We start from the raw sequence: 17359 nt of genomic DNA, 5'->3' as shown, positions 1-17359 counted from the left end.
CAATGCACAGCTATCTGTCCTTCCATTTTGGAAATTTTCTATTACTTTGAAAATTTTCTTCCCTTTGCTTTACCTTTTTGTTCTTTCTGGAACTTCTCAGTCATATATTGGAGCTCTTCAATCAAGGCTCCAATTTCCTCTTTTCTCTCCCATTTGCTGCAAAACTTGCTCTTTATCTTCCAACTTTTCTAATTCTTCTATTAAACTTTTTATATCTATACCAGTTTCCAATAGGTCGCCCTTCTTTTCCAAATATCTTTACCAGAGCCTGATCTCACTTATTATCTAAACATGTTAGCGTTGAGTTTGTCACGCTAGTTTTCTTCCCATCCTCCACTACTTCTATCTCCTCTATGTAGCTTTGTTCTGTCTGTTTGGCCTTTGTCTTTCCTCTGAGACACTTCTCTCCTGTCTGATGAACTCCAGCCTCCAAGCAGGTTTCAGTGTACATGTGCTCAGAAGCTCTGTGAGTGCGGAAAGATCCATCGCTGGCAGCCTCTCGATGGGGACTTGGCTGTTCTGTCAGAGGACCCCCACTGTCAGCACCTTTCCGTCTTTCCCCTTTCAGAAGAGCCCACAGCTGGGTTCACACACGTCTGCTCCTTCCACTCTGCTTTCAGATGCACCCAGTGACCCCCGGACCAGCTCCCCAGAGAGTAAAGCTCCCATTCCACTTAGTGAAGAAAAGAGGTCACCGAACTGCCCAGTGTTCCAGCCCCTCTCCTGTTTACTAAGACACCAGGTACCTGCACTGCCTGCTGAGCCTTCTGGGTTCTGTAGGGTAAACCAGCTTGCTTCTTCTTAGCTTTTCATCCCAAAGCACATAGCAGCAATGTGGAGGAAGCGGAAGCCCACGTAGCTACCACCTGTACATTCATTTATCATCCAGACAGCGACCTGCTGTTGCACACTCCCCTCCTCCTAGGCCTGTGGGTTTATACCTTTTTACCCCTCAACTGCCTTGTTAACGAGGCTTCAGCAGGAAGCAGAGTTAAATACCCATGTTGGATCCAACATGGTCCCTGTAAGTCTGAGCTGAATGAAACATGATCAGCCCTAACTCAGTGGATAGAGCGCTGGCCTGCAGACTGAAGGGTCCCAGGTTCGATTCCAGTCAAGGGCATGTACCTTAGCTGCAGGCACATCCCCAGAAGGGGGTGTGCAGGAGGCAGCCAATCGATGTTTCTAACTCTCTATCCCTCCCCCTTCCTCTGTAAAAAATCAATAAAATATATTTTTAAAAAAGAAACATAATCAAACAAGAAGGGTCTGCCAAGACAAAAAGTACAGCAGAGTGAAAGGGCACAGCGCGAATGAGGAACAGCAAGCACCTGCTGAAGATGTACTCAGGGAAGCAGGGGGGCACCAGAGCAAAACAGGTCAGGGCCTGAATCGGATCCGCCACTTACCAGTCATGTGACCCAGGATAAGTTCCTTCCCTTTGCTGAGCTTCCATTTCTCCAAACTTACCTCCCTGGTGCCTGAGGCCCAAATGATAGAAAGAAAGCTCTAAAGTGCTCTGATATATAGCAATGAAGGCTAAAATCATTTTTACCAAACGTGTTTTTATATAAACGTTCATGCAAAAGAGTTTAAAGAAACCTATGCCAAGTCGAAATCTAAATAAAAAGAAAGATACCTGAGGCAACAAGTCCTTGTCCTTTTGATTGGCACTTTCTGTTAGACGGCTGATCACCAGCTCTTGACTGTGTAATTTTTTATCACTTTCACTCAAAAGACTCTTATAATGGTTCTCCACTGCTTTCTCTCTTTCATTCACTTCGTTGCGTAACTTCTCAACTTCATTTCTAAGGTCCTGCCAGAAGGAAAAGAAAAAATTGGAATTTACTTGACAAAAATAAGCAAACCAGTAGATGTATTTAACAAATGTATACTTCCTTTTCATTTAAAGTCTTACAAAATCCAACTTTAAGAATAATCTGAAATTTGGAAAAAGCACAGATGTTATCACATCATTTATAGTACTGAAAAACCGGAAAGAAACTAAATATCTACCAGTAAGGAATTATAAAAAAAAGTGATGGTATGAAAAAATGCACAATTATAAATAAAAGCAAACCAGGATAGCCTGGCCAGTGTGGTTCACTGGTTGGGCATTGACCATGGGTCAGGACACATGGCCGGATAGTGGGCTCAATCCCCAGTAGGGGGTGTGCAGGAGGCAGCTAACCAATGATTCTCTCTCATCACTGTTGTTTCTACTGGTATTTCTTTCTTCCTCTCTCTTCTTCTCTGAAATCAATAAAAATATTTTTAAATGTATTTTTTAATATAGAATAAATAAAATTTTTAAAAAGCAAACCAGGATACTATGTACTATGATGCTAATTGTTTTCTAACTGTTCACACAAAATGTTGTTAAGGCTATAAGGGAACACATCAAAATAATAACAGTATACCTAAGTAGAGGAATTATGGGTAATTTTTTATTTTTCTCAGTTTCTAAAATCTCTAAATAAGTCTGTATTACTTTTATAATCAGAAAAAAACTGTCTTAAATCATGACATTTACATAGAAATGCTCATGTTTTGACATTAAAGAAAAAACAGAAAACTGTATACAGTGATTGTAACTACCTCAAAATATGTACTATTTGTAATACTGAAGCCCTATTCATAACAGCAAAAGGTGGAAACAACCCAAATGTCCACCAATAGAGGAATAAACTCTTGTAAATGCTCACAGGGAGAACTCAGACGCTATAAGGACAATGAATGATTACTCTATAAATATACTGCGCTAAAGTAATCTTTAGAATATATTGCTGCAAGGGAGAAGGGCAAAGGGGACAGACCCCAGGAGAAAAAAAAGTATGTATAGCTTATTAACATTTACTTAACCATAAAACAAATTAAATGGCTGTCTACAAGGAAAAAGAAAGAATAAAATAGAAGGGAGAAAAATTAAAAGTAGAACTGATTTTATAGATATTACATTGAAACCATTTAAATATTTAGATAATTATTTTTAAAATAAAATTAAAATTCCCTAAAACTGAAAGCAGAGCAAAAACAAAAAGTGAATCTGTGTATCGAGTTGATTAGTTAACCAAACAGAAAGAAATTATTTCAATAACTTTAAAGCAAAGTAATTTGTGCATCTCTAATGGGATATTTTTCTAAGGACAAAAGGAACTGCTGCAAAAAAAATCTTAAACTGTTTTTAATACAATGTTATAAGAAATAATATTGGTATTGTTATTCTGAAACTGTGTGTATATTTATTAAATAAGTAATTATTAATGTCATTAAAAACAAGACTTTAAGCCTAAAAGAAAAAATACAAATATAAAAAGTTAACATATGTAATTCTAAATTTGAATTGGAAACATCAATATGAACTTATATTTTCTGTTATTTCCTTCCTTTACTGAAAGCCTAGAATCATTACCATCCCTATCATCCAGACTGTAGTCTCTAAGTACCATTTCCCACCAAAAAGAACAGGGTTCTTTAAAGCAGTGGTTCTCAAAGTGTAGTCCCTAGAGCAGCGTTATCAGCACCACCTGGAAATGGCAAAAGCAAATTACTGGATCCCATCCAGACCTATTAAATCAGAAATTCTGCAGGTAGGTTGGGTCCATCTATCTGTGTTTTAATAAGCCCTCCAAGTGGTTCTGATGCACACTAAAGCTTGCCTTATGGGAAGGAATGATTCCAGGCCCAGGGCAGCAACATACAACGTGAGCCCAAACATCTTCTCATGTCAGAAAGGAAGGAAGCTATCGAAGTCTCAGTGTTCATGTCTAAAGAACTCAGGGCCTGGCTGGAGTAGCTCAGTTAGTTGAGCATCATCCTGTGCCACCGAAAGGTTGTTGGTTCCATTTCCAGTCAGGGCACACACCTGGGTTTTGAGTTTGGTCCCTAGTCAGGACACATATAAAAGGCAACCAACCCATGTTAGCTCTCATATCAATATCTCTCTCTCTCTCTCCCCCTCCTTCCTCTCTAAGCATGTCCTCAGGTGAGGATATGAAAAAAAAAAAAGAGGAATCAACTTGAATAAGCTTTTCCACTATCTAAGGATAGGACAATTAGAACATCGAGGATAAAACAATAAAAATATGTTAAAAATTTTTTAAATCTGAGCTCATAATATTAAAACAAAAACAAAAATTGATCACTATAATAGGCAGAATAATGTCCCCCCAAATTAGATGTTCACATCCTAATTCCCAAAATCTGTGAATATGCTAAATTACGTGATAAAAGTTGCACATGGAATTAAGTTTACTAATCAGCTGACCTCAAAATAGATTAACCAGGTGGGTCCTATATAATTACAAAGATCCTTAGAAGTGAAAGAGGGGAAGCACAAAAAATACATAGGCAGTCACTGCTGGCTGTGAAGATGGAAGTGAGCCCAGGGCCTAGATACGCTGGCAGCCTCCAAAAGGTGGGAAAGGCAAGGAAATGGACTGTCCCAGAGCCTTCAGGAGTGCCGCCTTGCTGACACCTTGAACACAGCCTCGTCAGACCCATTTCAGACTTCTGAACTCCAAAGCTATCCAACAAATCTGTGTTAAGCCACCAAGGTCATGGTAACTTGTTACCACAGCAATAGAAACTAATACAGTTAATGGCCTTTGGAGAATTCTAGTGAATTCTTTATTTTGTCTTTCTGTATGAACTGCACCCCAGGGTAACTAAATAGATGATGAAAAATAAGTTTTTCTTTATAGAAGTACTTAGCTGTAAATGAATAAGGAATGAAGAGATTAAATTATTAACATTTTGCAAATGGTCATCAACAGCAACATCACGAAAACAGGAAGCACCAAATATTATGCACCACCTACTGGAAGTACAAATGACCACCTATAATGTAAATAAATTTTAAACCTGAATTTGATTATTTATCTTACCTAACTACTAATTTACTAGAAAGAGAGTCAGCGGAGAAACAAGTTAAATGCCATTACAGAATCACAATCAGCAAAATCCAGAATGAAAAACTGTAAAGAACAAACTACCCAACTTATTCAGCAAATAAATTATATGGGGGGAAAAGAGGAAGAAGCTGTGGATTAAATAATTAATAAAGTAGGGAAGGTTAATGTGAACACATGAGTTCATACATGATTCCACAGGGTTCATTCAAGCCTACCCTAACTTTCTCCCTCTTTCTCTCTCTCTCTCTCCCTCCCTCCCTCCTTCTCCCTCTCCTTCTCTCTTCCTCTCTCTCTAAAATCAGTAAGACATAAAAATAAAAATAAAATGATGGGGCAAGGCCCTGGCCAGTGTGGCTCAGTTGGGAGGGCATCGTCCTGAGCACCAAAAAGTTGCTGGTTCAATTTCTGGTCAGGGTACATGCCTGAGTTGTGGGCTCCATCTCTGGTGAGGGGTGTGCAGGAGGCAGCTGGATGATGTTTTGCTCTCACATCGATTTCTCTCTCTCTCTCTCTCTCTCTCTCTCTCTCTCTCTCTCTCTCCTCCCCCCCTTTTCCTCTCTAAAAATCAATAAAATATTTTTTAAAATCTTCATTACTGGTAAGAGCAAAAGCCCCGTATCATTAATCAGCTCTCAATAAATAAATAAATAAATCATGTTAAAAGGCACAGGAATCAATGTGAAGGAGTTCCCAATGGTCAAATCTGGGACAGTGTGAGCAACAAAATAAATCATGATATTAATGGCTTACAAGCTATAGACTAAAAAAATGTCCATTAGTCCATCTATATATATATAAAAAGCCAGTGTCCGTGACAACCAAACGACCGGTCACCATGAGGTGCATTGAGCACCTCTAGGTCCCTCCCCAGCCCCAGCCCGCGAGCGGGGCGGAGCAGGACTGGGGAATGGCAAGCAGGCTGAGCAGCTGACCTCTTGGTCCCTGCCCCCAGCTGGAAGGCTCCAATGGATCAGCAATGGTGAACGGGGGAATCAGGGTGGGTGGCGGGAGTACGGGATAGCTGTCAGGCTATTGGGATCACCAGCTCATCCCCGGCTGCTCGGGGGCTCAGGCCTGTGGGAAAGCAGGCACCAGCGACTTCACCTCCATGCCCATGCGCTGGGCCAGCCGCTGATGGAACGTGCTGCCTGCTCTGGGCTACTCACACCGGGGCAGGTAGGTTGCAGACGTGCCCCACAACTTCCGTCAGCACCTCAAGCCCCAGCAGCAGTGGCGGCGGCAGCAGAGGCGCCCGCCTGAGCGGCCCCGAGCGTGCAGCGCATTCCATCAGTGGCAGGCCTGGCGCATGTGCATGGAGGTGAAGTCGCCAGCGCCTGCTATCCTACAGGCCTGAGTCCCCAAGCAGCCAGGGATCCCAATGGCCTGACAGCCCAGCGGCAGAGGTGGTGTTCAGCCTGGGGACTGGCTAACAGGCAGAAGATGGCCCTGATCACAGGAGGCAAGGCCCTAGGGACCCTACCCGCACGATTTCGTGCACTGGGCCTCTAGTATTGATATAAACAAATAACTACATCCTATCCTATATAATAAAAGCCTAATATGCTAAGTGTCAGTCCTCTGGTCATCTATTCAACCAATCAAAATGTAATATGCTAATGATATGCTAAGGCCGCTCAACCGCTCGCTATGATGTGCACTGACCACCAGAAGGCAGTCAACTGGTCGACCAGCCACTATGACGTGCACTGACCACCAGGGGGCAGACACTCTGACTGGTAGGTTAGCTTGCTGCTGTGATCTGGCCGATCAGGTCTGAGCAAGACAGGCCGGATATGCCCTGGAGCCCTCCCGGGGTCTCTCCCTGGCTGGCCAAACTCCCGTGTCCCTCCCCAGCCCAATTGTGCACCGGTGGGGTCCCCCGGCCTGGCCTGCACCCTCTCGAAATCTGGGACCCCTCGGGGGATGTCGGAGAGCCGGTTTCGATTCATATATCAGTCCACTAGTAATAAATAAATGCAAGAGAATGGACAGTAGAATTACAACTACTAAGTGTAGAAGAAATCATAGAAATTAAAAACCATCATTAGTCAAACATCACAGTAATAACTGTAGCAGGTATCATCAATAGATACTAAGATTCTTAAAAGTATGATGTGAAACAAGATGTGTCAAAGTATCTCCCCATAAAATAGTAACTTTACTGTGGAGAAACTTAGGAGCCCTCCTCCCACCTTAACCAAGTGACCAATACTAACCCACCAGTAATAAGACAGGTTGCCATTATGCACCTCCAGATATAACACTCTGATAAGTGCACATCACATCTGTGCTATTACCAAAAATGTGTACCCTCAATGTAATCATGAGAAACATCAGACAAGCCCAAATTAATGGACATTTACAAAATAAGTGACCAGTGAGACATGATACTTAAAGGTAATGTGGAGAGTGAATCCTGGACCAGAAAGGGGGCATTAATGGGAAACCTGGCAAAATTCAAACAGTCTATAAATAATAGTATTTTTAATTATTAATTTCCTGGTTCTGATAAGTGTATTACAGTGATAACATGGCAACATTAGGAGAAGCTGGGTGAAGGTAATATGGGAACTCTATTATTTTAATATCTTCCCTCTATGTCTAAAATTATTTCAAAGTGAAAAGTTGTTTAAAAGATATATCAGCCCTGGCCAGTTTGGCTTAGTGGATAGAGCGTCGGCCTGCGGACTGAAGGGTCCCAGGTTCGATTCCAGTCAAGGGCATGTACCTTGGTTGCGGGCACATCCCCCAGTAGGAGGTGTGCAGGAGGCAGCTGATCGATGTTTCTCTCTCATCGATGTTTCTAACTCTCTATCCCTCTCCCTTCCTCTCTGTAACAAATCAATAAAATATATATTTTTTAAAAAATAAATAAATAAATAAAAGATATATCAATTGATGCAGTGTATATACCTTCTCTGGATCATGACTTGAGCGAACTGTTTAAAACAATTTTTAAATGAGATAATCAGAGAAATCTAAACATTGGCTACTTGGTAATATTAAAAGATTGTTTATCTTTCTGAAGTAAAAATGGTATTTGTTAAAAGAAAACTATCTAATTTTGTTAATGTCTCAATAAATTCAAGAAAAAAGAACATCCTGAGAAACTGATGAAATAATGTCTTGGCTGCTTAAAATACTTCAGTGTTGAAAGAGAGGGAGTTGGGGAAGGGTAGAGATAAAACAGGTTAGTTACTTGACTGCTGAAGTTGGGTGACAAGTACACAGAGGTTCATTCTCTCTCATTTTGTGTGTATGTGAAATTTTCCATAATAAGTAATTGTGTGTGTGTGCGTGTGTGTGTGTGTGTGTGCGTGTGTGTGTGTGTGTTTAAGCACCAATTAAAAACCTGGAGGAAATATACATGATTATAAATGGTATTTTTAATTATGTTATTTTTTCTCTATTTTTTAAATATTTTACGCTAAGCATATACTATATTTATAACGGAGGGGAAAACATTCTTAAAGTAACATTTTTTAAAAGAAACTACCTTGAAAATTAAATGTTAATTTTTCTCTTAGGCAAACAGATGGTAATGATTGCCCTAAACCAGTGGTCGGCAAACTCATTAGTCAACAGAATGGCAAACCATGGCTCATGAGCCGCAGTTTGCCGACCACTGCCCTAAACCATTAATCCAAAACAACTGGACCAAGAACCTATCATGAATTGTAAATGTCAGTAAACAGAAATTCACTTCTAGAGGGAGGAAAGAATGTTTTTTTTTTATATTATACAAATAATACTAAAGCGACATTAATAGAACTCTAAAGTTAAAAAATAAGAACATTTCCCACATTAGTGTCATGCCAACAAACTAAACCATTTTCAAACTGTAGATGTTCCTATTGGTCCTTGTCCATCTGCAGCCATAATTTTAATGCAATTTTAAATGGTTTGAATTTGTTCCCATTTTACTTGATTTATTTATTCCATTACACCACAACCTACAAAACAGCACACACCCATTAAATAATTACACTACTGAAGAACAATTATAAAACAAAAAGTTTAACAGCATCAAGTCAAGAAAACAGTTATTTAAAAAGAAAAAAAGAACATAGAGATGAACCCTAGCCAGTCTGACTCAGTGGGTAGAGTGTCAGCCCAAACACTGAAGAGTCCTGGGTTCGATTCCAGTCAAAGGCACTATCTCAGTTGCAGGCTCAATCCCAGGCCCCAGTCAGGATGCATGCAGAAGGCAACCAATCAATGTATCTCTATCACATCGATGTTTTTCTCTATCTCTCCCCTTCCCTTCCACTCTCTCTAAAAATCAATGGAAAAAATATCCTTGGGTGAGGATTAACAAAAACAAACAAAAAAATTAGAGATAAGAAAGATCTACAGAGCTGGTACACCTGAGCTTACAACTGGGTTTTCCCCATCCTGCTGGTCCACAGGAAAGACAAGATGTGGTCGCTAGGTGATGCCCAGTGAAAGATAGACAATCTTCATATTTCTCCATTTCAATGAGTATATCACAATTCATTTTTATCTATTTCCCCATTGTCTCCAGATAATACAGCAAAGAATAGCTCTGTGCATAAAACAAATTTTTTTTCCTAACTTTTGATTTGCTTTCTCACTAGCACTGACATTTGCTTAAATGTTTGCTAATTTAATTGGTATAAAATGGTTCTTCACAAGAGTTTGAATTTGCATTTCTTTGATTGTCACCATATTTCTATATATTTGACTATTGTTTGGACTTCCCCTTATGTAAATTGGCCATAATAAAAGTACTTTCAAGGGCGGTTCTCATGAAAAGTTGATCTCTCAGGAATCACCCATGGTGTGCACACACTAGCACACACCCCAACTCCTTGGCCCCCCACATCAGAAAAGCCACCAGGACGAAGTTCCCCTGTCTTAGTAATGCTGTTAGAGAAGTAGATTATGTTCGCTATTTTTTGGCCTTCCTGCTGTGTTCTGTGAGCCTGTTACTAACCAGAATGAGAGCATCACCAGTGCAGAGGAGCAGCGCGGCTGAGCGGTGGGCAGTGTGGAGTGCGGAGGACCTGGGAGCTCCCACACCTGGGTTCTGTTCGTAATAAAAGCTATTGTGTGTCAAATGGCTACTGCGGTTCCAGGCACTGTGCTAGGCACTTCCGTATTCCCCCAGGTAATCTTCACAACCTACGATGGCTGCAAGGCTGCCTTGCTTACTTCGTCTCCTGCTGCTCCCCCCTCAACCTGTTCTACTCTGGCAACCCTGGCTTTCTTGCTGTTTCTCTTACATTCCATGTCTACTCCCAGCTCAAGACTTTTAAGCTTGCTGTTCTCTCTGCCTGCAAAGCACTTCCTCAAGCCTGCTTCCTCATTTCCACCAAGTCTGTGCTCAAATGTCATTTCTCAGTCCAGTCTTTCCTGACCATCCCTTCAAAAATCACCACTAGCCCCACCACAGCCTCACTCTCTGTATTCCTTCATTTTCGTCTTGATAGCATCTTCTAATGTAGTATTTATTTAATTTATAAATTTTGTTTATAGTCTCCCCAACCTGAATATAAGCTCCACAAGGGCAGGGATTTTTGTGTATTTAGTTTAGTGCTGAAGCTCAAGCACCTAGAATGGTACCTGGCACATAGTAGGCACTCATGGCAAAATAAAGACAGCCATAAATTCCTTGACCTGCTTTTTATCAAGGGGCTGTGGATTCTCAGTCTCCTCCTATAGCTATAATCTAGGCAATGCAATGACTACTGGGGCCAACAGAATACAGCAGAAGTGACAGTGTGCCCATTTCTAAGCCCAAACTTAACAAAATGGCAGCTTCCAACTCTTGTCTCTTGTAACACTCTCTCTGGGAACCCTGTCATCAGCTAAGGAAGTATGTCTACCTTAATGCAACTGACAATCCCAGCTGTGCTAAGCTTTCCAGCCATTCCCCCAAAGGCACCAGACATTGTGGGGAGCAGCTACAGTGTTTGGACAGGTTCAAGCCTTGGACTGATGAGAGGGCACAGCCCTCTCGTGGCCACCTGCAAGTCCCAGCTTGGAGGGCAGAGCCCTCCCAGCACAATTATAGCCAACAGCTATAGTTATAAGCTTGAACCTATGGTCCGAACACGTGGCCCCACCTGCCTGAGTGATGTGGGCCAGGTGATAAAGTTCAGGTGCATGTAGCTGAGTAGGATTGAAACCCACCAGAATGTTGTAAACATCTTGATCACGCCCTTACTTTGCCTCGTGGCATCTGCTATAAAATAAAGACACGGCTTGTGGGCGGCGGTGCTGTCTCTCAGGAAGCAGTGTCCCACCGAGACCCAGCTTTCATTCTCTTGTCTTTTCTAAGCCTTTCAGCCGCCCCCACTCAGGTTCACCCTTGGCCGTGCCAGCGCAGCATGAGTGACGCCCGAACAGGGCCTGAGTTCGGGAAACTACAATTGTTCGGTGAAAGGAGGCCCCAAGGTGCGCGCGCTTGTGCAGAAAGTAAGGTAGGGAGCCGAGGTGTGGTAATAGCTCGGTGTAAAAATTGGGAAATTCAGGACCCTAGGAAGGGATCCCTAAAAACAATGCTTATTGAAGCATTTTTAAATTTCTTAAGGAGAAAATAAGTAGAAGCATTTTTAAATTTCTTGAGAAAGTAAGTAGAAAATAGAATATAGAAAATAGAAAATAAGATAGATACAGATTAAGTGGAAAACTAGAAGTGGAAGATAGTACAGGTAAAATTTTGGTAATTTGTTTACTCATAGGCACTGGACCTCGTGGGGTTTTGCGGGTTCAGTTAAGGTGTGGAATTTGTGGGGGTTGCAACCCAGGGAGGTTTGGGCAGGGGCAGCCAAGCCTACCTATAGTTCACAGATAGAGGTAGAAAATAAGTAGAAATAAGCGGTAGAAATAGAAAAGTAAGTGGTAAAAAGTAAGCAGTAGAAATAGGAGCTAGAACTAGGTAGAAAATAAAGTGTAGAAAATAGGAGATAGGAAATAAGAGATAGTTGGGAACTGTAAAAGCAAAGGATGGAAATCCTGGTCAGTGGGACGCTTAAAGCCAAGCCAGGACGTTTTGTTAAGGACTGTAAAGCAAAAAATGGAAGTCAAAAGGCTACGGAGAGAGGAAACAAGCAGCCTGGACTGTGCCCAAGATGCAGGAGAGGAAAGCATTGGGTAAATGAATGCCGCTCCAGGACTGATAATAATGATAATCCAATAACCCCTAGGCAGGGAAACTTCAAGCGGGGCCAGCTCCGGCCCCCCACCAGGTAGAGGGGACTGTATTCTCGACCCACCGCAGCCTTTCCAGCCAACTCAGTCCCAAAGCCAACTGTCCAAGCAGCCTGATCCTCAGAATCCAGAGGGAGCAGTGCAGCTGATTTGGGTGCCAGAGCAGGACGTGCGTCGCCGCAGGGGACCCAGGAAGGCTTCTTGTCCCTCCGTTCACAAGACAGAGTTGCGGTGCATAAGAAGAAGATAACGAAGGCCACATGCAAGGGACCAAGGTGCCAACATGGGGTCAGCTGAAGAAGCTAACAACTGAGGCCCAGCAAATGGCAGAAAAGGAGTGGAAGCTACTCCTTCAGCCATGTTTATGGCTATGTTAGCATTGATTAGCTGCCAGTCTTCTGTAAAGTCTTGTGCAGCCAAATCTAGGACTCTGAGTAAGATATCCTGAAAATGTTAACATGTCTGAAGTTTGGTTTTTCTCTTATTGCTGTATTGCATTGGCTTTGTTTTGTTATTATTAATAGCCAGAGTTTTGTTCTCGTTGCTGTATTAATGTTGCTGAGTTCAATGTTTTAATAGCCAGAAGTTTGTTTTGATGTATTAACTATGCTGAATAATTTGTTTAGAGTTTTTTGATAATGTAAATAGACGTGTTTAAAAACAAAAGGGGGATATGTGGGGCACGGCTACAGTGTTTGGACAGGTTCAGGCCTTGGAATGATAAGAGGGCACAGCCCTCTCGTGGCCACCTGCAAGTCCCAGCTTGGAGGGCAGAGCCCTCCCAGCACAATTATAGCCAACAGCTATAGTTGTCAGCTTGAACCTATGGTCCAAACACGTGGCCCCACCTGCCTGAGTGATGTGGGCTTGATAGAGTTCAGGTGCATGTAGTTGAGTAGGATTGAAACCCACCAGAATGTTGTAAACATCTTGATCACACCCTTACTTTGCCTCGTGGCATCTGCTATAAAATAAAGACACGGCTTGTGGGCGGCGGTGCTGTCTCTCAGGAAGCAGTGTCCCACCGAGACCCAGCTTTCATTCTCTTGTCTGTCTTTTCTAAGCCTTTCAGCCGCCCCCACCACTCAGGTTCACCCTTGGCCGTGCTGGCGTAGCACAAGACATGTGACTGAAGAGCCTCCAGACCAGCCCATTCACCAGCTGAATACCATGAGAGACCTGGTGTTCAGCAGAAAACCACCTAGCTGAGCCCTACACAAATCCCTGACCCACAAAAATGATATATAACAAAATGATCATTTTTTTAAGACACCAAGTTTTGAGATCGTTTGTTATGCAACAATAGGTAACCAGAACGGCACCTACTAGTAATACCTGTTGTTTGGTTGGTTAGTTGGTTGGATGGATGGATGAGGTAGATGTGGTTGCTCCCATTTAATGAATGAGCAAACAAGCTCACAAAAGCAATTTATCCAAGGTCACAGTCACTAAGGAACAGCACCTGCCTGATCCTAGGTCCCTCTGATTCCAAGACTTTCAGTTCACTTCCACAGTATGACAAGGGTTTGGATTTCTTTTGCAGTGATCCTAATCCACTGCAGTCACCTGATGCTCGCCTTTGAAAGCTCTCCCTAAAAACTGTTGCAAGAATAGGAACCATAAAATCTATGTTAAGCTACTTAGGTACATCTTTAAATTCACAATAAATTTGCCATCCTAGAAAGATCATGCTGACTTTAATTTTAAAATGTTTATGTATTCTGCTAAGCAAGACATATGCACCATTCATGTACACATTTATTATAGGTCCACTTAATGTGTGTGTCAGCAATAATTTATTCCATTCTCCATTTCATTTGCTTATAAAATTTTAATTCAGCTACCTACGTGTTTTAAGAACTTCTTACATGTTTTAAGAAAGGCTATTAATCTCGTGTCACATTTTTTCCACATATACCCCAACCTAACAGTTGCCAACATGAAAATAACTTGTTTCAGAATCCCAGAGGACATGTAATTTTGTCATTCCTAAGACTGGGGGTTCTTAACCTAAGATCCATTGAATGGGCCCCTGGGAGCCTCTACAAATCTCTGTGTGTGTACTTTTTGGGGATTTGAGGGCTGTCAGCATAAATCAGGGTCCCAGGACACCAAAGAGTATAAACCATTTCTCTTATTATAAGCATTAGCAATAGAAACTACTATTTACTGAGCACCAGCTATGAGCCAAGCATGGGCCAAGGCATTTTTACATAAAACATCTCTAGCCTCAATGACTGCCTACATGGTAAGTATTATTAGTTCCATGTTTACAGAAAGGAAACTGGCTCACAGAGGCTTTCACAAAGCTTTACAACTAAGCTGTAGTCCTGAAATTCAAACTCAAGTCAGTCTGACCCCAAATCCTGTGCTCTTTCCACCTAACTGCACTGTTAAGACCAAAGAAAGCCACTCTATGACATGGGCTTCCCTTGGTTAATAATTTCAATACCACAAACTCATATTTTAGTTTCTCAAGGCTCAGGTCTGAAGGAACACCCAGTCTGGGACAGAGGCCCTCCTGCTAAAGAACAGGGCAGGACCAACGGCCTTGGACCACATGTGAAGAGCAGTCAGAGAAGGCTTTAGAAAAAGGACCACTGCAGGGAATGGGGAAATGTGTGCTCAGGTGGCCTTGAGCAGGAGCAGCTACCATGGCAACACAAAGACAGCCGACAGGCTCGTGCTTGGCACCAGTGGAGTCATAATAAATGTTTAGGGGAGGTATGGAGACGGCATGTCTCGCCTGAGCAAAACAATCAGAACTGAAAATTGATAATCTTGGGTGGTTTCCCCAAACCTCCTTCAATATTCCAGGGCTGTGAAGACAGGCAGACCTGGCCTTGCATCCTGCTTTACTGCTAAAAAGCTATGTGGCTAAAACAGGTAATTTAAATCTTTATTATTGTTTCCTTTCCAGTAAATAGGAATAAAAATACAAACTCCTAGAGTCCCTGGAGAGGTAAATGAGAAAATGCAAGATGGGTGGCCAGCTCAGAAGCAGATGCACAGGAAATGATACTGCGCCACCTCCCCACACACATCCTTCAGGCTGACCTCTATTCTCAGGTTTTCTGTGTGGCCACAGCATCACCTTCCACCCAGCCCCAATGTTCAACTCTTCCCCCTCCCTCTCACACACACCTTGTCATCCAACAGGACATCCAGGCCTGAGGGGACAGCACATCCTCCATACAGAGCACATGAGAAATGAGCAGTGAGGATTTGGTGCTTTTATGTGGAACCAAGTGCCAAATCCTGCCCTGCCAACCGCCCCAAACTCCCGCAGAACAAAGGAGCTAAACATAAGAAACAATCGCAGACTAAAAATCTCATACCCAGAGCAGGGCTTTCTGATAACACTGAGAGTTGTTTCTGTTTGTGTTTTGTGAACGGGGAGGGTATATACAGCTTACAGGAGCCAGTCACCTTGGCAAAAGCCAGGCCAAGCGAGGTCTGCAGTTAGAAAGCAGAAGAACCTAGAACTTGTAACCCACCCATTAGCAAGACTCTGAATAATGGGAGGAGTCAGTCCTCCTCCCTTAAGGGGGTATTACAAAGGAAGAAGGAAGAAGGACAGAGGCTGAGGTAGGGGGGGGCGGGGGGAAGTGTCCCTCCCTGCACACTCAGCCCCTCCTCTCCCACATCCCACTGCCACTGCCTTCTTCAGAACTTAGCTCTCTCTCACCTGGTCAACCAAAGCAGCTTCCTAACTGCTCTCCCTGTCTCTGGGTTCACCCACCAAATCACACACTCAGCCTTGATCATTACATCTCTGCCTGGAACCCTTCAGTGACTCCGAGTTGACTGCAGAGTGAAGCTACCTTAACAAGCAGTCATTCCAGGCTCCCGCCAGTATATTCTAGCTTGCCTTTTAGCGTTCTCTCACCAAACCACTTCATTAACACTCTCCAGGCCCTGCATCTGCACCCACCCAGTCTCCTGCAACTAGAAAAATAAAATAAATTCCCTCAATTCTGCCTGGAGACGGCATGCTTATCTTATAAGACCCAACCAAGTGCCACCTCTTCCACAAAGCCCTCCCTCACTATTCTAACCTCAGTAATCATCCTTCAGAAACACCATCACCTGAAACACCATCACCTCATTCAACTCACAACAACCCTACAAAGCAGATGCTCTGATTATATCCATTTATCATCCAGGAAACGGAAGTTTGAAATGTTCAAGCAACTTAACCGAAGTAAAAGGTGTGGAATCAGGATTTAAAACCAGGTCTATTTGAGTTATTTTCACTAAATTAGCAATTTGGAGCCCAAGAAGCCCTAGGATTAGCAATGCCCAAGCCTGGCCGACTATCCATATCATCTGACTACATGTCCATCCAGAAATTGACGCTGTCAACTTGGGGAAAACCATAGAAGTTTATATTTGAGGCATGAACTGAGTGGCTTCAATTTCTACCCTACTGGACAATTTTCCTTTCAGGTTCACAGTACACTCTCGACCAACACTGAGCTGAGTGATGCTTTTGCATGTCAGCCTCTCTTAAACAGACTGATTTTTAAAAAGTGGGTTATTTGAAAAATAAAATATTCCTATAATCTTAGAACCACATTAGAAATGAAAGCCAGGCCCTCTCACTTCCTTCTCCAGTCAGCTAGTTTGTTTTATCTCTGGCCAGATGGAGAATGAGAAGGTTCTCATCCATCAAGTTTCTACTTTATCAGGTTCGCTGTGAAAAAGCTTGTCAAAGTGCTCAGTGGTTACCTTTAAATATACAAAGGAAACCTCTCCAAAATCTTAATGAGGTGTAGGAACTCAGTGATGTACGAATTCCCAGAATTGGTATGAGACGAGGTGTCCAAGCCCCCTTCTGGGGAGCCTCGTGGCTCCTGGGGGCTGTGGCAGAAGCAGGACATGGTGGGGAAGGGGGGAGTACCAGGCCTCCTCCCTCACTTCACCCTGAGCAGCTCTACTTTTATATGTTTGTTCTTCAGAAGAGTTCATTTGAACAAAGAAGCCACATGCTAAAAAATTAAATAAACCGAAGCCACTGGAAGGAGACAGCCCTTGTCACAGAGAACCAGCGTGTGTTTCTGGCTGTGAGGACTGCAGGAGTTCCGAGCAAGGAGCTCAATGTAGCTTTCACCAGAACGATGGAAATAACAAAGGAAATGAAGCTGTGCAGGGGTCAAGGCCCAGCTGAGTCACTTAACAGCTGCCAGGCACCACAGCTCTCCAAACCCCACCTGGATGATGCCATGGAGCATACCTGCCCTCTCCTCCAGCCCCACTACTGTTCTCCC

At 42.7% G+C, this 17359-nt stretch overlaps 1 protein-coding gene across 4 annotated transcripts in view; it reads right to left on the bottom strand.

Moving 5' to 3' along the window:
• The window catches only part of CDK5RAP2 (CDK5 regulatory subunit associated protein 2), a 152956-nt gene that overhangs the window by 80675 nt on the left and 54922 nt on the right, over positions 1-17359 (bottom strand). For all 4 annotated transcript variants that reach the window (XM_080668557.1, XM_080668560.1, XM_080668558.1 and 1 more), the window contains exon 13: positions 1640-1816. In XM_080668557.1, the coding sequence (XP_080524683.1) occupies positions 1640-1816 (177 nt within the window). The remainder of the gene's footprint in view (positions 1-1639; positions 1817-17359) is intronic.

This window comes from Plecotus auritus (assembly GCF_963455305.1).
Source record: "Plecotus auritus genome assembly, chromosome: 5".
Classification (NCBI taxonomy): Eukaryota; Metazoa; Chordata; class Mammalia; order Chiroptera; family Vespertilionidae; genus Plecotus; species Plecotus auritus.
This window is presented reverse-complemented; position numbering and strand designations above follow the sequence as displayed.